Here is a 24,025-nt window from a genome sequence, read left to right on the forward strand (position 1 = left end):
CAAACAGTGGATTAGCTAAGGGCAGTAAGCCAAACGCTTCTCAAATAGCATTTTTTTAACCAGTAATATTGTTCAAAACAGCACCAAACCTCATCTGTAGCTTGCTTAGACACACATAAAACGAAGCACCAACAACCTAACAACCTAGTTAGTGAACCTGGAGTTTATTACAGAAGACTGTTAAGAACATTTACCAACTGTCTCCCTACCAGCACCGCAGTCACGATATCCAGAGAAATTCTTTGGTCACCTCTATTAACGATTTACGGCTCCCATTGACTTCCATCAGAGAATGTTTAAGAAGGGGAGAACTTCCACTCCCGGAAAACTTCCGGTTTGTGAACTGGTTGCAGTTCCTTCTATGGTTCCACGTGAGGATGCTCGTCCATGAGTGCAGAATAAATGGAGGTCTATGGAGCTGTACCAAAATCCACTTTTCTCGGGATATCATTTTTTGTCTAGTAATTTGAATGCAAAAAAAGTACACACTGTTGATTATTATATTTTTTAAAGTCACTTAAAGGACCAGTATGTAGGAAATAATGGAAAATAAACTGTAACCAGTCCAAAAATGACTACCATATGTTGTCAGAGAGTAAGGAAACACGATGAATTAAAGTAATGGCTTATTTGACAACATTACTCTAACCCGTAAAACTCATGAAAAAAATTAGTTACGGGGCGGAATCTCTTGGAATTTTCATTTATATTTTGAACGATTCATTCTAGAATAGCATATTAATCCTCCTATTTGGGTTGCCAAATTAGCAAAGGCCAACTGTCAACAGCTGTCAGTTGTAGTCATGAACGCCTACGAGAGGCAGGGAAATTTTCAAAATTAAAACAAGAAACAAATTAAGTGGACATTGGAGGAGCTTCCTGAGATGGTGACGTCTTCGTCAAACGAAGAATATTAAGTCTGACGCAGAGCTGGCCACATTTCTCCACAACAGGTAGCCTAGGCTAAACTTCATCTGCATCGCTAACTTCAGCTAAATATGTTACGTTGGTTAGAGAGGTATTTTTTGTTTTCACTGTTTTCGTAATGTGTAGCTGGGTCATGGTTGGAGAAACGTTGAAGCAGCTGCAGGTCAACTAACGTTAGCTAAGTCTTCATTACATCTGGCAACCCAGAAGAGGCTCGCGTCTGGTAGTTTGGAGAACGTTCACCAGTGTTTTGATTTTGGCCTACAGAACGTTCGGTAACAATCCTACAAATCACACCTTTAAAGCCTTTCAAAAGTGTCAATGACGTCATTCATTAGCATAAGGCTAACATGTTATGGGCAACAATGACCTAACCTGTAAGAAACCGAAAGGACATAAGTACTCGTTCATTCAACTTTCGGGGTTGTAACCGAAGGGTTGCCGGTTCGATCCCCGACCAGTAGGAAAAATGTGGGCAGGGAAAGTGGTTGAATACTGCTCTCCTATGCCCACATCCACGGCTGAAGTGCCCTTTAGCAAGGCACCTAACCCCTCACTGCTCCCCGAGCGCCGCTGTAGCAGGCAGCACACTGCTCCGGGTTCACCTCACTGTGTGTTCAGTGTGTGCTGTGTGTGTTTCACTAATTCACGGATTGGGATAAATGCAGAGACCAAATTTCCCTCACAGGATCAAAAGAGTATGTATACTTATACTTATACTTACTTATATTATAACCCATGTTGAACTTGTAAAAACTACAATCAAATCTGAGATTTCTCAACGACAATCAGGTGAGAGAGACAAATTTTGCATCCCATTCATTTTGCACTCATCGCCCCTAGTGTAACTCTGGTGGAACTGCAACCAAAATTTGGTACAATGGAACTTAATAGAGAGTGGCCAGGCTTTCCGTAGACGGGCTCTGCTTCCATTCAACACGTAAACAATGGGGAGCCGTATATCGTTAATAGAGGTGACCAAATAATTTCTCCGGATAGCGTGACTGCGGTGCTGGTAGGGGGACAGTTTGCGATTTTGGGCTATAGCACATACCAGGCCAAGCTCTGTAGTGGTTGATCAACGAAAAATACTGTTTCCACGGCTTATTTGATGTGTTTTAATGCAGAAAAACACCCTTGGGTCAATTTCCGCTGGAATTACACTTTAATAGTCACAGTAGAATATAACACAAGTAGGCTATCAAATAGCATATTTCAACTCCCCCAAAGTAAACTGGTTGACTAGAAGTGCTGTAATTAAAACGTAGCAAAGCCAGCTACCATGTCTCAAAACTCCATACTCATAAAAAATCAATACTGTTTGGTCTAAACTGGGCTTTGGGGTAACTTTAGCCCTCAAAGAACACTATACACTGCAAAAAATGAATTCTAACCAAGTGTTATTGATCTTACAGTATATTAAGATTAAGAAATCTATTTGGTATTGTTTTTAGTATGAAAAGACTTACCTAGCGCCCTCTCAAAAGATCATTTTGACTTAATTTAAGAAGACTTTAACTTATTTTAAGGAGTCTTATCAAGACAAATTTGCTCAACGCACTGGCAGACAAATTTGCTTGTTTTTAGGACAAATTTGCTTAACGTACTGGCAGACAAATTTGCTTGTTTTCAAGATGAGATGTCTTAAAATAAGTCAATATTAAGTCACAAGAAAGCGCTAGGTAAGTCTCTTTATACTGAAAACAATACCAACTAGTTTTTTTTTATCTTGATATAACATTAAGAACACTTGGTTAGATTTTGTTAGATAAGCAGTTTTTGCAGTGTAGTACTTTAATAATACTCAGTGTTTCCCATACATTGACTAATCTGTGGCAGGGCGCCACGGAATAAAAATCGGCCGCCACAGATTAATATTCTATGTTTAATTTAATTTAAATTAAATATAAGATCAAATCCTTGCATTGGATTGGAAAAGCTGCACTTTTTACGCACGCAGCCTTTCCTTACTCCGCTCTCTCTCGTAGCCCGCTGCCCCTCCTCTGCATGTGCATTTAACAAAATATTCACGATTGTTAAAGGATTGTCTTTGCCACATAGAAGCATTGCATAGAAGACGTCTGGCTAAATTGCTATTAAATCCGCTTAGCATTGTGACCATGCTGCGCAAATTTGTTCAAAACTGCTGCATTGAAGTTAACTCTGCTAAGGTCTTATCACAGCATAGTAGGTTACATTGAAGAGACTAAACTAAGTTAAGTTATGCAATCAAGCAGTATCTCAAAGCTAACGTTAGAATACTGTTTGGATGTCGAATTTAGTATGCTTAGCCTACTTACAGATGCTTGTCAATTTTGTTGAAGGGCTCATTTTATTGACTCTGACACTGAATGTTTGCAAAATCCTGATGTAAATGGAAAAGTGTTTTCCAAAATTCAAAAGTGCTTGTCCCAAGGAGAAGTACGAACCTTTATTTTAACCCTTAAAGGAGTACCGTCACACTGGTGTGACGGGAATGTTGAGAAATGAACGTTCTAAAGAATATCTGGGTTCATTGAATTCAACATAGAATTTTAGAACCTTCAATTGTTGCGGAACTTAGAACGTTCAAAAACCTACACCTTTAAGGGTTAACTATGTAGAAAACGTTATGAATTGCATCATCCACACGTCAGCAGCAGTCTTAAAGTGACAGGCACTCAATTAGACCTATAAGGCCTTTTCACACTGCCAAAATCGCCGCGATTTTATGTACCAGAATCGCGGAACGACCATTACCAACAAGACGATCTTTTAATACCGCCCCCCGCCCCCCCCTTGTCCAAGTCAGCTACCGCCACAAATTGAAACCAATTCTGTGGGAAACACTGATACTTATTTAATTAATTTTATTACAGCCACCGGCACTGATCAAAAAACAGCCTATATTTTGAGAAAAAGAATCTTAAAACATGTTATACAAACACATACAATATACAAAACACAACATACCCTCTCCCCAAACATACCAGAAACTGATGACTCATTTTGCTCTTTCATGGGTGTCTTGCTTGGATGCTGAAACCTCTTTCCTATCATGAAGGAAAATAATTGATATAATATTAATTTCAACAATTCCTACAATGGTTTGGATTTTTAACAGGGTGATTAAAAAAATAAATAATTTAATTTACAGGTTTCTTAAAATCGGAGGTTCACAGGCCACTGTGGCCTTGGTGCCCTGCATGACTACTTCCCCCTTCTTTCCTAGATGCGCGCACATCTAGTTTTGTTGGTAAACGGGAAACCTGTGTATAGGTAGTCCAATTTCTGTATAATAGGCTAGCCTGTAATAATATGTTTATGTTACGTGAAAGCCAAATTGCTGAATTGTAGGCAACCATTTCTTCCGTGAGGCCTGTTCGCAATTGTCCCGCAACATTTTATTATTTTTCCATGCGGTCCAGTAGAGCTCGAAAGTAGCAACGTTGAGCACCTCCACACATGTGGGAGTGGGGATGGTAAAGGATACGCCATGGCTGTAATTCGGCCATAAGTTTTGGCCGTCGTGGCAGAAGGCTGAGTACTGAAGGAAATTACAGCCGGGTGTCCGTTCATCCGCTACCTACAAATAGTTATAATCTTTAGCTTTTTTGTTTACCGTTGCCAAGTAACGTGAGAGGGAAGTTCAGCCAAAAGCTGAATGCGGTATTATACCCTACGTCCGAATCAAGGAAACTCGGTTTAGCTGTGAGGGTGATTCCCATCCGAGTGCACTCCGTAATTGTAGGGACCAGTTTCGGAATGGGCCATAGTTCCAGCGTGGACAGGAAAAGACAGAGCTGACTAGGGTCAGCGTGCATGGATCTATCGACACCAGCAAACAAAGCTTTCAGACAGAGGACACTAAGGGCCCTATTTTCGCCCTGGTGTATGGTGGAAAACGGGTTATTGTCTTGGTGCAACATTTAAATTCTTATTTTGCACGTCTCTTTTTTTGAGCAACAGGCCAAGGTGTGTGGCAACTAATGACCTGAAGAGGGATCTGGCACGTTGTCTAAAAATCGCTATCATACACTACTTACAATGCATTACGCCACTGACAAAGAGAAACCACATCATCACATACCAGTGCGTTAAGTAAATTTGTCTTGATAAGACTCCTTAAAATAAGTCAAAGTCTTCCTAAATTAAGTCAAAATGATCTTTCGAGAGTGTGCTAGATCAGTCTCTTCATACTAAAAACAATCCCAAATAGAATGTTTGATCTTAATATTAGATTAATAACACTTGGTTAGATTTTATTTTTTGCAGTGTGGCCTTTAAAAATAAAAATCTGCCTGCTTCCATGGGAATTGAACCTAGGGGTATGAATACTTATACACCCTGTATTTTAATGAAGAACATTTATTTATTTACGATACATTATTCATTCACAAAGAGAATTGGTGTTTCTATTTTTCTTTTTCTTTTACTCCAGTCACCCAGAGCCACTACTGTTGCCTATTGCCAATATAACTTATTTTATATTTAAATTTTTACTGTTTGATAATCTTTTACACAGGAAATTAGAGCTTTTTCTATTTTGTTGATATACTTTACCTAAACCCACACAGTTAAAGCTGCTCGCACCTGAAGCAGTTGGGGAAAAAAAAACCTGCAGAAAAATAATTTATTTGTGTCCTGTCTCATCCACTCAATCAGGCCACACATGTTTGATCGATAACTCATTTCGGAAGGTTTTAATGCACAATCGAAATAAAAAACTATAGATTCTGTGTTGCGTTATTCTTCAAAGTGTGAGATGGGGGCTGATGCTTGCCATTAGAGCTAGATACACTTGAACGTTAACATTTGTAAGCCTCCAAGTTTGGTGGTAGCAAATCTATGCACAATTCCATTGTAAACCAGAATTATTGCATTTTTTATGTTTTCCAGACTCTTGTCATTTATTGTACATGCTACCTTATATTTTCCAGTTGACAGCGCAGCAACATTGTTTTTTTTTATTAAGCTAGCTGTAAACCCCCATTTGGCTGCTACATTCCCAGTGTTAGCAAGCACTAGCTAGTCTGTTTAACATGAATATTTACAAGCCTCTAAGTAAAGGGGAGCAAATCCAGATTAGTTTTCCAGATTCTTGTCATTTATTGTACATGTTACCCTAAACAGGACAAACGCAGATTACATAATTCGGACAGCTGAAACAATCATTGGCACCCCCTGCCCTCCCTCCAGGACTTGTACACTGGTAGGACCAGGAAGCGGGCAAAGCACATCATCAAAGACCCCACTCACACTCCACACACCCTCTTTAACCTCCTCCCCTCTGGCAGGCGCCACAGATCTCTGCGCACAAAAACAACCAGACACAAGAACAGCTTCTTTCCCATTGCCATTACTCTACTGAACTGCAGTTAAGTGGGGTCATCCCCTCTTTGCCATTCACCCACTTCTCCTACACACTACATACATATCATTCCAATATGCATCTTGCACACATTACATACATACATTTGCACTTAACATCCACTTCACTCCATGTGTACTTGTCTTGATACTATGCCTTAGTTGTATATTGTATTTTGTATATTATGTTAATGGGGTAACGCGTTACAAAGTAAGGCATGCAACGGAGGTAGATTCCTTGCAGAGGTCAGAATGTAAGCAGACAAACTCTGTTGAACCCATATGGGGAACAGAAACCTGGGGATAGTTAGTATATGGGTGGCTGACTGACTGATGGGGAAAGGGGAAAGGTAGCGACACGGTCGCTACAGGGGGAGGAGGTTGCGGAGTAGCTTTCTTTGGGTCGTGCGGCGGCTTTCACTGCCATTAGAAACAGGCGGATTAGATTACATTACATTACATTACATTACATTACATTTGGCTGACGCTTTTTTAACCAAAGCGACTAACAACATGGTAAACAGTAAGTTTTAGAACAATTCTCACAATTTTAGGACAGTTTAAAAAAAACATGGATGCCCATGAAGGGGCTGGGGAAGCTAATCTACGCAACCAGCGTCTTGGCTCCAGGGAGGACGCAACTTGACGTGGCCGCCCACAACCAGGAGCAGCAGAAGCAGGAAGAGCGGCTGGAGTGGGAGGAATGATGGACGAGTCATCCTCAAAATCACTGCTGGAGGCATGTAAGTTGAGCTCCATTTTAGCTGGCTTGACCAAAACGCGTCTTGCGAATGGAGTAACGACGATGCTGCAACTTCGGCAGGTAGACTGCGAATAAGTAATCTGACTGATTGAAGAAGGAGGCGTGGCAAATTCCGTCACACTCCTCCCAAACTTCCGTTTGTAAACGCCATTTTGTCTTTCCGCTGCCACCGGAAATGACAAGATGTGCATGTGTGTATTTCCTTACTCATATTTTCATGTATCAACGTTGGCTTGCAACCTTGTATGCTTTGTATGGTTTAGCCAAGGGTTTAACATAAACGTTTGCCTGGACATGATTGGTGATTACAATTATTTGGTTTGGTTGTCCCAACATTTGAGGTTAGGAAAGTTTGTCTGGACTTGTTCCATTGTGGAGCAACTATGCCTGAACCAAAGCTGTCTGGACGGGCTTTGTACAATGATGGACAGATGAACAGTGCCTCGTCTATGATGTCATCTGAGCATGCTTCAGTTGATTTTGTTTGAAACAAAAACACTGTGGCTAGAAGCTCGATAGATGGCTTCTAAGACCCCATTTACACATAGGAAAAATGCATATATTTCCATGCGGTTTGGCCTTTCATTTACATGAAAACGGAGGTTTTATCAGAACCATGGTGGAGGGGGACTTTGGGGGCTGAGCAATTTACAGACATGCGGTTTGCGCCTTACAGAAAGAAATGCCATTTTTATTTAGTGATGAAAAATGACCTTTCTGCGCTCCATATCTGTGACACAAACTGATCTAACCTGACTTGACCCAAGTTTGCGTGTTAGCCTGACGTTATTATTTTGCATTCACTTTGTCTGTTTTTACAACCCAGAAGGATCGATATACTTCGTACCAATAGCCCTGTGTCTCCTCTTTCATCTGAGTCAGCTAAGACCGCCAAGCAATGAGCCAGCACGCACAACCAAAGATCTTAGCGCTCTAGAATCAACCAACACAGCAAAACAAAATAACTACTGATTACGCTAAACTTAATGGTCCATTGAAAATGTCAATCATACCTCACTGTTAGGTCCATCTTCAGTGATCATACATAATGTAATGTTTATTGCTGTGCTAACATGATGGTAGGCTAGAATGTTACTTTGGCCAGAGTTGCATGTGTCATGCAAACTTTTATCAAAGTCACAAAATGTGGCAGACCCATTGCATTATGGTATAGAAACTAAGCTAACTAAGCCAACTTTTGGAACATTTTAAAAACACAAAATGCCACTAAACGTTTCTAATATTAGAAATGCATGCATTCATAGCTAAATGCATATTGGCCTCATAGCATAAGAGGCTCGTTATCAGCAGCATCACACTCACAGCATAGCATATTTTCTCCCCTTGCTGTCCCTTCATGCAATGGTTTTGCTTTGCTCTGTTCGTGGATAAAGTGAAGTCAGATTTTGGGACTCACGTGTATGTTCATCTAAAATGATTTATTCTCCATACATTAGTATGTTTTGGTAGCGGGTTGGTGGAGAGGGAATCCGCGATGTTGTGACAAACTAAGCTGGCAGGCAGAGTGCTGTTTTTCCCCATAGATATTAGAAAGCTAGATACCGCATTTGGCACAAGTTCTATTAGGTGGCATACAGTACGTAAACGCAGCCGCCATATTGCTGGGGGCAGCACGTTTACTGTCTATGGGCCGCAATCAGAGACACCTGATTTCCAGTCAGTCACGTGTTTCTCCATTGGCCTCCAGTTATTATTGCCCCCACCAAGATGGCGGCGCTATTTACGTACGTTTTGGAGCCCAATACGGTATCTAGCTTTCTAATATCTATGTTTTTTCCTGCCAGACTGTCAAAATTCTATCTTTGTGACATAACCACTACAGGGAACACCTGCGCAGAAAGAAGAAATGTACTCCAAAAATCGGAGTACCTGTTTACATGGGTGGATTTTTCGATTGATCGGATTGTCAGAATGGAGTACACCACCTCTCTCAATCTGATTAAAAATTTAATCTGATCGGTTGACGTGTTTACATTTTTATTTTTGTAATCCGTTTGTAATCGGATTAAACGTGTCCATGTAAACATGGCTATGGATTCACTGTTGATTTTTTTGAAGTTTAGAAAATGGATGGTGTCTCAAAAATCGCTGAGTTAGTGTGTTGAATAATCATGATCTCAATATTGACCAAAACAATCATGATTATGATCAGAGGGGTACCCAGATTTCATCTTTTGGGGTGGCATTTGGCTTATCTGGGGGGGCAACAACAAATGCACACACCCGGAGCAGTGGGCAGCCCTTGATCTGGTGCCCGGGGAGCAGTTGGGGGTTACGTGCCTTGCTCAAGGGCACCTCATCCGTGGATGTGGGAGAGCGCTGTTCAATCCCTACCCCATCCACATTCTTCCTACCAGTCATTGATCGAACCGGCCACCCTTCGGTCAAAAGTCAGATTCCCTAACCCAGTGTTTTTCAACCTTTTTTGTGCCACGGCACACTTTTGACACTTAAAATGTCCCACGGCACACTAACATCCTGTATGAAGAAAAACTAAACATACCATAGCCTAAATTTTCAAGTAATACACACATATGGCCTTATTATGGCATTTGGGTCATTTTTCTGCGGGACAGCTGATGATTTCTCACGGCACACTAGTGTGCCCCGGCACAGTGTTTGAAAAACACTGCCCTAACCAGTAGGCCACGGATGCCCACGGTATCAGCACAATCTTTTAGTGCAGGCTCTTTGGCAGACACACGGGCCCTAGACTACATACATGTAGGCTATATAAACATGTGGTAGTTGTTAAACCAGAAGAATAAAATATAACATTGTGGGTTTCCCAGTGCCATGGCATTTGTATTGCTGTTGTAGACCAATACAACTCAAATCCAATACAATAATAGTTACAGAATCATATATGTTCTGTAGGCTATCTATCTATTTATCTATCTAACTATCTATCTATCTCATGCATCAGTCAGGAGCCATAGCTAATGAAACATACATGATAAGAATTTTAGTATGTCACAATTATTTTGATATCAATAATAAGTCAAGAATTTTGATACCTTCTTGATTTGATTTGGGAGCCCCCCATCACACCAGTGGAGATCATAGATATTACATGACATAGACTCCCCCCAACACACTCAGTAAAAAGGTGGCTTCATATCATATGTTTGTATTTCATAGATTTTGCAATTCATATTAAGTTTGTATTATTCATGAGCTGCGTATTTACCATAGTAAGTTGACTATTTCTTATTGATTTTTATTTTGACTTACATTTTACACGATTGTCATATTGACTTACATTTGTCTTTAATGTCATTACACTGTAGGCTATTCGCCTTATTCACCCGGCGGCCATTACGAGGCTGAGGGGTACACTTGCCATTATAATGCACTCCGTTAGCAAACTGCCAAAAAAAAAACTCACCGAAAAAGAAGAAGGGTTCACTGACCTGTTCTTCTTCTTCAGTAAGCTTTTTTTGGCAGTTTGCAACGCAGTGCATTACCAATTACCACCACCATCTGCTGGACTGAGGTGTTATGGGAAGTGTACCCTTCAGCCTCGTAATGGCCGCCGGGTGAATAAGGCGAGTAGTTAAAGTAGAAATAGGTTAAATTGAGTGCCTGTCACTTTAAGAACGTGAGAGCAATTAGGGTTCAGTCATGATTTCAGGCTAGTGGACAATACGCATAATGCACATAGGAATATGTGGATGCAATTCATTTTGTTTTCTATGTAATTAGTCTCTATACCCCATAGCGGCCGTCGACGGCCGTTATATATTCTCCTGTAACGGCCGCGGCCGGCCGCAGTTCTTAAAGAGACATCTGCTACAGTATAACCTTCATCCATGAAATATTACAGCGTTAGTGGATACATGAACACCAGACTTTTATTTTGACACACTTAAATGGCTAGGTCGCTATTGATATTTCTCCCAGTGTTGCCAACTTAGCGACTTTGTTGCCATATTTAGCGAGATTTACGCCCCCCAGCGACTTTTGGTTTAAAAAGCGACTAGCGACAAATCTAGCTTATTTTTCTGGTGTTCTTGGAGACTTTGGACTTTGAAGGCATGTACCATCCCTTTTTACTCTTTTGAGTGAGCAGTGAGTTTGGCTGTGCTGTGTGAGAGTCGTTTGTGAATTACATCGCATTTGCCCAAAGCGTTGCCCTATGATTATAAAAGTAATGACTGGCCTATGTAGTATCAGCCCATGTTATTACACAGAAGTAGATGTTCTATAGATCTAACAGCTCAGACAATGTTATTGGAAGGTGCAGCGACGAGACGAGAGCAATGACATGATGACAGGGAAACAGGGACACGCTTGCCAGTTGCCAGCATCGTTCAACAACCACACTGAACAAAAGAAAGTAGCCTAGGCTACAACTTCATTCACAAGCAAAGCAGATAGTTCAAAATTGAGCATACAAGTTAGAAAAACCTATAGCATTAGTTTGTAGCCTCATTGTTGTCAATGCAGGACAGACTGTCGGCTGAGGGGGAAAAAAAATCTCTTGATCTGTCCAAGTGACATTAAGCTAAATATATCCAAAATATAGCCATTGTTGTAAGGTTCAATTGTGTGTAGCCTATGGTGAAGCTATAATCAGACTTCAAGCAGTGCAAAGCAGATGCAGCAGTTGGGAATAAGTTGGAAATGACTGCTTTTCAGCCACTTTATGCTCATTCTGGTGTAGGCTATGGCAGGATAGTATAAGTGTAAAGTATATTGATTAATGTACAAGTATATTAAATTAAATATATTTAAATTAGGCTCTTAACATACGTTAAGACGTAATTGATATGCAAAATATTGCATGACGTCATCTAGCGACATTTAGCGACTTTTGGAGCTGTCTTTAGCTACTTTCCATTTGACATAGTTGGCAACACTGAAACTATTTTTTAGTTTAGCTTCACTACCTTCACTGAGGTAACGTTAGTCTGAGACTCATAATGTTAGCCGAGACAAGGTTGAAGGTTAGTGAATGAGTGCAACAGGTTCAATCATCAACTGAACAAGTTTAGATAAATTATAACATGATGTGCATGTAAAACAAAACGTAAATCCATGTCAGGTTTAACAGTCCCTGTTCTTGGTGGCATGCTTAGTCAAATGAGTCATGGTTTCATGTGCCATGGTTCTCCCCTAACGTTAGTTTATATCCTCATCATTCTTGAGCTGTAAGGCCCAACAGTCTAGCTAAATCCCAAATAAGTGCAAGATATGCCTGTCTATTTCAATTAAATCAGTACTCATATAGAATCTTGTTTCCCAGCTTCTAATACAGACCCATGTGAACCATATTTATAACTTTTTGTTAGTGAAAGACTTTGTAAGTGAGTAGGCCTATAGCCATCTATGGGAAACATGAATATATACTAGGGTGTGATTGGCAAAGGTAAAAAAAAAGGAAAATATACGCCCCCCCGATGGTTCAAGTACTTTAGTGTACTATAGTGTTGGCTACCGTATATATTTACATCACCTACACTTCATAAAATTCATGAGGAAAATCCTATGATGAAAATGAAAATGAAAATCCTATCCATACTGAGACTTATCCAAGATCTACACTGAGACATTCTGAGAACTATATTGTTGTGTGAGGACTATACTAACTATATGGAACTTGTATACTTGTGAATCATATTTGTCAACCATTCATACCTTTGAATCATACCTGTGCTGTAACATCTGTGAAACTTAGCTGTGCTGTTAGACCTCTGTTTTTAGACCTGAGCTGTGTTGTGTGAACATTAAGATTCTAACCTAAGTTCTGTCTAAAACGGATCATCTGAAGGGCTGACTCTTTTATTCTTCAGTATATATCACCATCAAATTTGACCTATTATCATTAACTGAGGCCTCTAGCTGTTGCTGCCAGTTCAGAATTAAAACTGATAAATAGATCTGTCTTTTGACTTCAAGCTTGCATTGGTTGTTAAGTGTTTAGTGTGTTCTGAGTATCATTCTGCTGTTTCTGCATTTCTGCAGTACTGTATTAAAACAAAGAATGTTGATCAATATTGAATTGACAATTTATTTGTACTGACTGTCATATACTCTGAGCTAACATCTAACCAAGTAAGTGGTTTTCAAGAATACTGTAAGTCTACATGTATGTAATCTGAATAATCATACTGTAAGTAATGTTATACACAACAGTTTTTACATTTACATGCAATGGTAATTCCCTGGAATTACATTTTCTAGTTTTTATTACAGTGCATGCAAATGCACTGTATTGTTATTCCACGGGCATCTTCCGACTTATTATTATTCTTCCAGGCCCTAATTTGGCTTGAACCGCTTATCGTAGAAACTTGGTTCAAACTTCGACACGTAGCTCTTGCTGCAAATTTTCGTTCTATGACTTTTCATATTTCTACGACTTTTACTTTTTGAGATATTAAATAAAAACTAAACTTTAAAATTCTCCATAGACTTAACATGGCTTTATGACATCATAATAGGCTATTAAGGAAATAGAATGCAATCAACTGCACCTGTGCTCTCTCACTGACTGCCTGCAGCAACTTGAATGGAACCTCTTCTGTCCCTCTCCATTCAACTGAATAGCTCACTTCTAATCCCAACTTTCTTTCACTTCCTTTTCTTCACTTTCCCTCATTTTCTCTATCCCTCTCTCTATTTCTCCCAATTTCAATAACTTTTAACTATTCTTACTTTTTTTTTACTATTTACACATTATAAAGCATGGTAACCACTATAATGACCCTAGCAACAACCTAGCAACCACTTTTATAGCATAGCAACCACTATCATTATCCTAGCAACAGCCTAGCAACCACCTTAAATATCCTAGCAACAACCTAGCAACCATTTTTATAGCATAGCAACCACTATCATTATCCTAGCAACAGCCTAGCAACCACCTTAAATACCCTAGCAACAACCTAGCAACCACTTTTATAACATAGCAACCACTATCATTATCCTAGCAACAGCCTAGCAACCACCTTAAATACCCTAGCAACAACCTAGCAACCACTTTTATAGCATAGCAACCACTATAATTACCCTAGCAACAGCATAGCAACCACTTAAGTACCCTAGCAACAACCTAGCAACCAATTTTATAGCATAGCAACCACTATAATTACCTTAGCAACAGCCTAGCAACCACCTTAAGTACCCTAGCAACAACCTAGCAACCACTTTTATAGCATAGCAACCACTATAATTACCCTAGCAACCAACCCAGTAACAACTTTGCATGCACTGTATTTCCTTCAGGAAATGCTTTTCTAGTTATTATTATTATTATTATTATTATTATTATTATTATTACGAATGGGTCAGGTTACAACGTGACAACAAGTTGCAGTCATTCTAGCCAGATCCTGCTCAGGTCAGCCAACAGCTCGGCCCCACCACATTCAAGTTCATAGATGGCACTCGCTGGCACACCAGCCGTCTACGCAAAGCACAAGCTCTTTCTATGCTAGGTCGGAGCACAGCTCATACCACAGCTCTACCGACAGTCTGACTCCTCAGGGACAGGGCTCCAGACTGCGACCAAATGGTTGCATTTTGCGACTAAAATTTGAGACAAATATGTAAGGGATAACGGCTTCCGAGGTGTCCTGTTATACAGAATTAATAGCCCAAGTCCATTAATTCCGTATAATAGGACACCTCGAAGGCCGTTATCCCGCTTATCAGGAAACAAGTGGTTCCATTTATAGGGCTTTCTTTGGCCCTATAACAGCGATAGTATGGACAGTTAGCTTGCTTACAGTTGATTCCATTGTTGTGAAGCCTGCTTCCAGGCTCAACCGTCATCCTACTATGGTTGTTATAGTTACCATTCATAAGCATTGATATGGAACGGTGAATAAACCTTTTGGTAACACTTTACTTGACGGGTAAGTTCATAACACATTCATAGCAGCTGTCATAAACTGCACATAAAGCATTCAAGACTGTTTCATGAGACATGACTCAACATTCATACCAAACCTTTCATGAATGTGGAAGACAGAACCATGCAGAACTTTGGATGCGGTTATCTTAGCGATACTTTTTGCAATACCCTCGATATACATATCGTTGGAAAGCTTAGTCAATGGCCGTTCATGTGAGCACATTAACTTAATTTTGTAAATTTGACCAAAATGACTGGTTTCGCCTTGCAGGATTACATATTAGGAAGCATAGGCCAATATTTTACAGCATTGTACAATATATTCAATGAAATACCAACATGCTGCATTAAAGGGACACCAGGCAACGTTTTCGTGTTAATTACTCATCTTCGTAAGTCGGTATATGGTTAAATGACTCATTACAGGGCAAATGAAGACTCTCTCGTCCGCCCCTACTGCCTGTAGGAAGAATATCCCGCTTACCCGCCGACAGAAGCAGGATCAGTTTACATCCTGCATCCACAGCACAGAGGCAGGCTAACAAAACGCTAGAGATTGTTGCAAACGTGTGTATAATGGCAGAGCCGGCGAAGAAGCAGCGAAAACCCTTGACGGAAGATGCAAAGAAAAGGAAAATCTTCAGATCGAGCGAGGGGGAGTTTCGTAGAGAAAAAGCATCAGGCTTGCCTGGTGTCCCTTTAAATGGATCCATAATCCAGTCATACTGAGCACTGCTGGTTGGGAAATATTTTTGAAATAAACTTTGCAGGGATGTGATGTAGGCCTACTGTTTAATACATGGTATCACAAGAGTGGCTCCCGAATCAGACGTTTCAGCGATTTCACTCAGATTCTCAAAGGCATAATACTGTCGCGATCGAGGTGCCTGTCCCATACCTCAAGTTTTTTGGTGAATGCAGTAATCTTATCTGCTAGGTGAGGTAGGTACTTGTCTTTGCCTTGTAACTGGAGATTTAACTCATTGAGCTTTCCAAATATATAGCTAAGATAGGCCAGCTTCGTCAAGAAATGTTCATTAGTGAACGTGCTTGCAGATTCAAACATGCGCTCTTCCTCCAAGAAGAGGCGACTCGGAGCTCAAACACGCGCGACAGCACTTTACCTCGGGAAAGCCATCTTGCCTCGCTGTGAAACAGTACACCCTTTTGGTCAGCTCCCATCTCCTCGCAAAATGAAAAAAATAATTCAGTGGAAATGCATGGATTCCAGTTTCTTCCAGTAGCAGAAACTGGAATCCATGCATTTCCACTGAATTATTTTTGGAATCTGATCCCTTATCATACCTGTTCATTCTTACTCGTCGCTCTACATATTGTGACTTAATTCAAGATGGCTGCAAACGCTAAACTTCGTGAAGATACTGTCTGTATAAATCGTCTTGTAAGTAAACTACCAGTGCTTTTTCAAAGTTCTCAATGTCTCGTTTTAAATGTCAGGGCCCTCGGAAGTCTTCCAATGAAGTGTGGAGATACATTGAGCCTCGTAAATGGTGTAAAACAGTGATTTATTTGCATGGCTAGCCCGATGCCGAAGCACCACCATTGAAAAAGCTGTTGGTAGCATCGGCTAACTAGCGCCAGATTTTGGAGTGCAGGGGACAAGCCGAGATGGGCTATGAGACGTACGTTCACACTCGGCATCATGTTTCAACACACTTTAGGTCAATATCACACCGGAATTCTCCTTTAAATATGCAGGTTGAGAGTTGTTCTGATTGTTCTACAACACTTTCTGGGTCGTTTGGTGGGTGCTTCGTCTCCCCCTATCGCTTCTCCGTGGAAAAACCGAATATGCAATTTTCTGTTCCCAGTCCGAGGAAATCCGGATGTGACTCAGCAGAAGTATCACATTAGGCCTACTAGGCCATCACCGCGAGTGCATACCAAATGTTTTTGCAATTTACCTTCGTTACTACCAGTCGTTGCTTTTTACTGCGTCCATTCACGATTGAGTGCGCATCTAATGTAACAGCGGTGTCTTCGCGGAGACATCAACTCCGCCGTTTCATTTTTGCTGTTGTTGCGAGCGAGCTAATAGGCTATGATATGGGAAATACTTTCAATACAATCAGCTTCAGAAATGAGTGGGTTTTCCTTAGCCTCTGCTACACCTTTCCACCAAGTTGTGCGAAAATTGTAGTTTTTGCGATGTTGACAAACATGCGTAGCACATGGAAGTTCTTGATAGCGCAAGCCACTAACGTCTATAAAAACAATATTTATGGAATAAAACTAGACAGGTACCTCGGATTAGCATTGCTGTTTATTGTTAAACTGCAATTTTCAGCAGCCAGCGGAGGGCATTAGCCTACTATGCTTCCGGACAATATTTTATGTCTCCCCTAATTCTGAAGCAGTGGCATCGATAAATGAAGAGGAAACTCTGAGAAGAAAGTTAATGTTTTAAATAGGCTACATCAATACAATATATAATATGTGAAGTGAAACTGGACAGGCCATAATAACCTCTGACTACTTTTCATTTAGGTCAGTCACTTTAAGGTGGGGTGAATATGTATGCAATCACTTATTTTGCAATATACATTTTTAATAAATTAACATTATTTTGTAGTCATTTGCTTTCACTTTGACATTACAGACTGGATTTTTGTAAATTATTGTAAAAATAAGCCAAATTGAATTGATCAAGATTCCATTTATGAAAGCAGTAAAAGGGGAAATATCCAAGGGGGGTGGATACTTTATATAGGCACTGTACTACTTGACACCTCAGCGCCTATCTATCTCTATAAATGTTGATTGCTTACATTGTACATGAGTGAGTGAATGAGTTGAATAAATGGGGTAAGGTCAGCTCTGTATGTCGTGTCGGTTATTCCCCATAACACCCTCCACCCATGTGCATTTAAGATTAAAGTAGAAGCCTATATCTCTGTGAAACAGACACAACTCACTTTCACATTTGGGCAGGTTGGTGTAGCCATTCTCAGTGCATTTGATGGTATCATTTCCAGTGAGATGGTAGTCGTCATTACAGCTATACTGAATGGAGTCACCAAACGTAATGTGTTCTTTGTGAAGAGGAGCTTTGACGACACGTCCATTTTCAAGAACAGGTAAAGTGTCATTCTGAGCCTCACCACACACAATCTCTACATGAGAAAAAAAAAATGGTATTGGGGGGGATACCATTTCATTTCAATAAATACACCAATAACAATATATCCGATTAAGTTACTGTACAAAATGGCCAATGGCATGTGGTAAACAGTGTCAGTAATCAGTGATAGGCGTACCTTCACAGATTGACCTCCCTTTCCAGCCATGGTTGAGACATTGCCAGAAACTTGATCCCACAAGCTGGAAACTGGTATGAAAAAAGTAGAATATTTAATATGTCTGTGAACGTCAAACCACATAAAATATTTAACCCTTTGTAAGGTGTTCATATTTTTGTTACTCAGCCAATGTTCCCGGGTCTGGTGGACCCACCACATTATTAGGCTTTTAAAGGAACACCAAATCACTTTTCCTCTGTCGCACGCACCCTATTTGTTTATCCAGCACTGGCTTTGCAAATAACGATGTCCAAAGACAAGGTAGAGTATGTTGCATGATTTTATGAAAGTATGATTTATTGTGACATCAGAAGCAAGTCAAATTTGTAGTTTATTATGTCTCATTCCATCGATTTACAGATCCGCTACCCGATCTGGCAAACTTACATAGTGCGGTTATAGCCGATAGAGGGCTGCAAAGCAAATGCAGAAGTGCCGTTCACCCTGTTGCCAGTTGATGAACCACTGAAACGATTTTGGTCTTGCTTTAAATCAATACAGCGATAACAATTTATGTAAAAAAACTACTTAAGCTCAGTTACCAATGATACAGATACCACTTATATTTAACATTTACCCATTTATGATCATTTTCGTTTTGAGAAAACGAGGAAATTCAATTATAAAAAAGATTTTTGATCAGATGAAAGGGCTTGAAATGTAACAATTTTGTAACTCTGTGTTGGAATAGCAGATGCAGAAAGACAACATTCCCGCACACAGACACGCACACATACAGACGCACAGACACACACAAACACACACATACTATAGCAAGCCCAGTAGGAGGACACATTATTATTATTATCCAGTACCTGAACACCACATTTGTAATTTATGTGTGTGTGTGTGTGTGTGTGTGTGCGTGTGCTCTTCACAGACAATAAGCCAAGGCCAATGAGTTTGAGTTAGAAGAAACACAGACCCGAACACCTTACAATGGTTAATGTAGTAGCCTAGACTAATCATAACTGGACATTACTCAATATATTGGCCGGCAACATATCACTTACCCCTGCTCACAAACTGCTGTTATTCGATCCGTAAAATATGTTGCATTTTTTCCATTCTGATACAAAAATGTTAGATGTGGAATCACTTTGGGGGGTCCACAATCTTTCCCTGAAATACAAATATAAATACATGAAATACAATGTTTGGATAACTTAAGGTATTTATATTTCAGAGTGTGATTTAGCTTAGCGTACTTGTACATCTCAACTTCACTTCAGTCCAATTGCCGCTTAGACAGGTTATGGTGTGGGATCCTTCCTGTGCAACATACCCGTTGTCGCACTCCAGTGTGATTAGGGATCCCTCTGGAAATTCGTTCCGTAGAACTGCCTCACTTGACAAAATAACGCTGTATTCAAGGACCCGTGGAACTGGACATTCCGCTGCTCGAAAGGAAAAGTTTGGTTGAGACAACTCAAATATTGTAGGTAAGAAAGTTAGGCTGTTTGTGAACAATTTAAAGCACTAGGCTAATTAAAATCTGCCAGACAGAGTGAGCACTATCCTGAACAATTGAACTACAAAAGCCAAAGCGCAAAAATACCCGTCAATACGTTAAAAGAATAGGCTAATTTTAAAATATATATTTTTTTACGTTCTGACAGGCTTGTTTATTAATCCACACGCTGTGTCATTAAGCGAAACATTACCTTTAACTGTACGAAGAAAAAAAAGACCCAGCGTTATCAGTGACTGCAGCATGCTTCTCTCCCTAAGCATTTTGGAATGTTCCACGCCCTGTCTAAAATTCTGATACGTGTTTTTCATAAGCTGTGCTGAGTAACAGATTGTTGGTCTGATAACCACTCAAACATAGGCTATTAACTAAGTTGATTTAGAACTGCGCCTCTTTCGTTCACGTGTTATGATGAATATTTCCCGTTATCATGCAGTGTTCGAGACAACTCGGACCTCGATTTTTTCCCCACTTGAAATTTACATTTTACCTTGCGGTATCGTGGTGTAAAATTGACAGTGTAACACTGGTTAAATTATACATCCTTATTGACATAAGGATTGACATATGAAAACTTAATTCTTAAAAAATCATTCTTCAACTTTAAGTGGTATGGGGCACTTTCCCGAGTCGTTTCGCACGCGCCACAGGGTGGCACCCTGTAAAACTTCGTCACCTTGACTACACAATGAAAAACATTCTGTGAACATGTTTCGCGAATCGCCAAAGATTGTTTCGCTGCCCCTCCCTTTCGATAGAGCCAGAGCGCTGAAGCCATGACATAGCGTTGTCAAGGCAGCATTTTCACTGGATCTAAACAAATCAATCTAACCGCTGTAGCAGTGATGGCAAAGATTCTAGAGCGGAGCTCTGTTCTAGAATATTTGGTGGTGGCTATGTTTCCGTCGGTTCTCAAACAATTAAATGCCCAATATATAGGCCTACCAACGCCCAAAATAAACCTCATGCAAAAACACAGCAGATGAATTGAATTGTTTCCATACGATTTTTGAGAAAGTAGTAGGCTAATGTATGAATTTCGACCGACATGCACACAAAACACAGGAGTCCATGGGTGACCCCCGAGGAATTTTCTTAAATGCTTATCAAATACCGCACGGACACAAGCGTCTTGACTTTTACAACACTGACTGTAGTCTATAAGTTTAACTTGGGCTAGGCGTGGTTCAAGCTTCTTTTTTTTAAAGTTCTGGAATGAGGGAGGTTTCTCCACTGCGAATGTTTTGGGCTGCTAATCACACCATCTAAATGCAGTTTCGGAGGGACAGAATAGAGAGGGAAAGTGAATGATGCCTATTGGGGCAGGTTTCTTGGCACACTGCCTGATCTTTTCCTCTTGCTTTAATGTTACTGTTTACTTTGAGAAGGTCACCAGGCCCCCGTGGTTGAAAAACATCCCAAAAGAATACTTTTGTAATAACCCCACAATTTAAATGGACATGGTGTCATTGGAATGTAATGCTTCTTTTTTATGCCAATCTCAGGCCATGTCCCTGGGTCAAAAAACATTCAGCGAAAGCTAAATTCTTTGTCCAGGCGTGCCCTTATAAAGGTTTAGCTGAGTTGTGCATGTTTGGAGCGGAGTGATCCATGATCAGCATCCAAGATGACCAAGTGATCCATTTTGAGATGGAGTGAACATTTCAACCACCAAACACCATCCACAATGTGGAGAATAGCTATAGAAATGTAGGCCTACAGTATTAGTTTTTTTGTGTTTTTCAGACAATGGGACCTGGTGAACTACTCAAAGTAAACGGTAACACTAAAACAAGGGACAAATTGAGAATTTTGGAGGAGAAGATCAGGCTGTCTGCCGAGAGACCTGCCCAAATAGGCGGCATTGGACCATTAAACCATACAATGATCCAAAACGTACAGCTAAACAAGGCAAGAAATGGTTAACCGAGAACAATACCAACATTTTAGAGTGGCCCAGCCATAGTCCAGACCTCAATCCGTCAAAAAAGTGAGCACAAGGCCAGAGGGATGGCAAATAATTGCTCTTGACTCAAAACCCCGATTGCTGTTAAAAAGGTGCAGTGTAGAATCATTGTCTTACAACCTTTTGACATGTGGTAGTGTCATTTTCAGTGAGAACAAACATATCGATACAGAGAAAATCAACATTGAATCAATATTTGCCTGGGGTATGAATAATTTTGTTCTTAACTGTATAAATGAAATCATTTTCCCATCAAAACCAGTTGCAAACTATTAAATGCTTTGTTCATCATTTGTTCAAGTATTTGTACACACAGTTATAAATGGTTTGTTCATAGTAAATAAGCCTATATCTAAAATATGTTTATAAATTATTGTTAATACTGCTACACTTTTAGTGGAGGATACTGATGATGAACAATGGAGAAATGTCTGATTGAATGAGTGTTTGGAGGAGACATTTAATGTTTGTGATGTGTACAAGGCCAGGTTGGCAACATGTTCTGTATATAGTTGCTTTCAGAATCTGACAAAGTACTACTTTGTTCCTAATTGTAACTTTGTCTATTTGATTAATTGTTGAGGGTTGAGACAATTTGTTGCTCAGCCTACCATTTCAGCGGTGTGACCTTAGCAGACTTAAACATATATTATTTTCTCTGGAGAAACTTGAACTCATTTTTAGCATTTTGTATTTACATAGTTTATTTCTGTTTGAGAAGAGCTTTCATTTGATACCATACATGATGGGTCTATACAGTAATGTCCATCTAGTTATTTTTTATGGTAAAAAAGGAGCGTGGCAGATTATGTCATTTAAAAAAATGCTCAAGGGTGCATCAGCCATCAGATTCTGAGTCTACACCCCCTAAACTATCAATGTATGCCAAAAATTTGCATTCGTACCTTATTTCACACCTATCCTGGGGTTCTACCTGACTAAGTGGGAAAAGTTCTTACAAAGTGTCTTATTAGGTTCGGGTAAATCCAAACCAATTACTGATCATTTTTGTTCATATCTAATCTGTTTAAATTACGAGCTACACATTTTGTTTACCACCAAGTTACCGTTAACTTCCTGTACCACCGGAAGTATTATAGGACCAAACATACAGTTTGTAGCTCCGACTCATGTGTGAATTGGCTAGGCTAGGGGAGAACTGGGACGAATTAAACACTTTTTAATTAAACATAATTTACAAAGACATCATAAAACACTGAAAGCTAATATTTTGTCACTAGCAACCTACAGTCCTTTGTCAAATACAGTTACATTTTCAACTCTGAACAAAACCGTTTAGGAGTTATTTAAGCAAAAGTCAAACGTGCATTTTGTTTAATTCGTCCCTCCTGGCCGGGGACGAAGGAAACATACTGCTTAGGTCCTAAGCTACAGTATGTGAGCTTCCCATAACTTCAATATTTGACAGCATATCATGAATGGTAGGTGTGATGTCCTTAGAGTGTTGAGGAATCCGCATTCACTTTACTACATTCCCTCCTCTCAAAAAAAAAAAATAGTAACAATCAATAAACACATAGTTAGGGAAAGTTAGGCATTTTTTTGCCAATCTGCAAAAAAGTTCTTACCAATAGATTTTTTTACTACGTGTTCCCTAGGTGTCTAGTAACATCTCCTATTTTATCCACGGCCAAATCCTCGGGGAAACGCCTGGAGAGCCAATCAATTTTGGGGTGCCCAGAGGGTCTGGACGAAAATAATGAAAATATTTTATTTTACTAATATTAGCTTTTAAGATGTCTAACTATGTTTTTAGGGTTGCTGAATCTATCCCAGCCATTGGTTGGCAACAAAAGTGAGTACATCCCTAAGTGAAAATGTCCAAATTGTGCCCAAAGTGTCAATATTTTGTGTGGCCACCATTATTTTCCAGCACTGCCTTAACCCTCTTGGGCACAATTTAGACATTTTCACTTAGAGGTGTACTCACTTTTGTTACAAGCGGTTTAGACATCAATTATCAGACATTATTATCATCATTAATGGCTGTGTGTTGAGTTATTTTGAGGGGACAACAAATGTACACTCTTATACAAGGTGTACACTTGTTAGATTGGGCTTTTACTAGACACCTATAGGAACATGTAGTAAAAAAGCTATTGGTAAAAAATGCCTAATTTTCCATAACTATTCCAACAGAACCATACACACATGCACCATTTGAATTACTCTTTCAAATTAACAGCAACACACTGATGTGCTTTAAATAAAACACTGCAGTATCATGACATTCTAAAGTGCATCGTCACTCGTCAAAAGTCTATTTAAATTTAGTAGGATGTCCAGTTCACATTGGGAGGGGTTTCGTTATCAAACGTGGAGCGCA

At 39.8% G+C, this 24,025-nt stretch overlaps 1 protein-coding gene across 1 annotated transcript in view; it reads right to left on the bottom strand.

Annotated features, from left to right (window-relative positions):
- LOC121694864 (sushi, von Willebrand factor type A, EGF and pentraxin domain-containing protein 1-like) overlaps positions 1 to 20,679 on the bottom strand; it is a 50,015-nt gene extending 29,336 nt beyond the window's left edge. The window contains exons 1-7 of the mRNA XM_042075239.1: positions 20,658 to 20,679; positions 20,203 to 20,238; positions 19,450 to 19,638; positions 19,255 to 19,363; positions 18,200 to 18,270; positions 17,858 to 18,055; positions 3,897 to 3,959 (exon numbers count right to left, since the gene is read on the bottom strand). Coding sequence (XP_041931173.1) covers positions 3,897 to 3,959; positions 17,858 to 18,055; positions 18,200 to 18,270; positions 19,255 to 19,363; positions 19,450 to 19,638; positions 20,203 to 20,238; positions 20,658 to 20,679 — 688 coding nt within the window. The remainder of the gene's footprint in view (positions 1 to 3,896; positions 3,960 to 17,857; positions 18,056 to 18,199; positions 18,271 to 19,254; positions 19,364 to 19,449; positions 19,639 to 20,202; positions 20,239 to 20,657) is intronic.
- Between the last annotated feature and the right edge of the window lie 3,346 nt (positions 20,680 to 24,025).

The sequence above is a fragment of the Alosa sapidissima genome, chromosome 20, assembly GCF_018492685.1.
Source record: "Alosa sapidissima isolate fAloSap1 chromosome 20, fAloSap1.pri, whole genome shotgun sequence".
NCBI lineage: Eukaryota > Metazoa > Chordata > Actinopteri > Clupeiformes > Clupeidae > Alosa > Alosa sapidissima.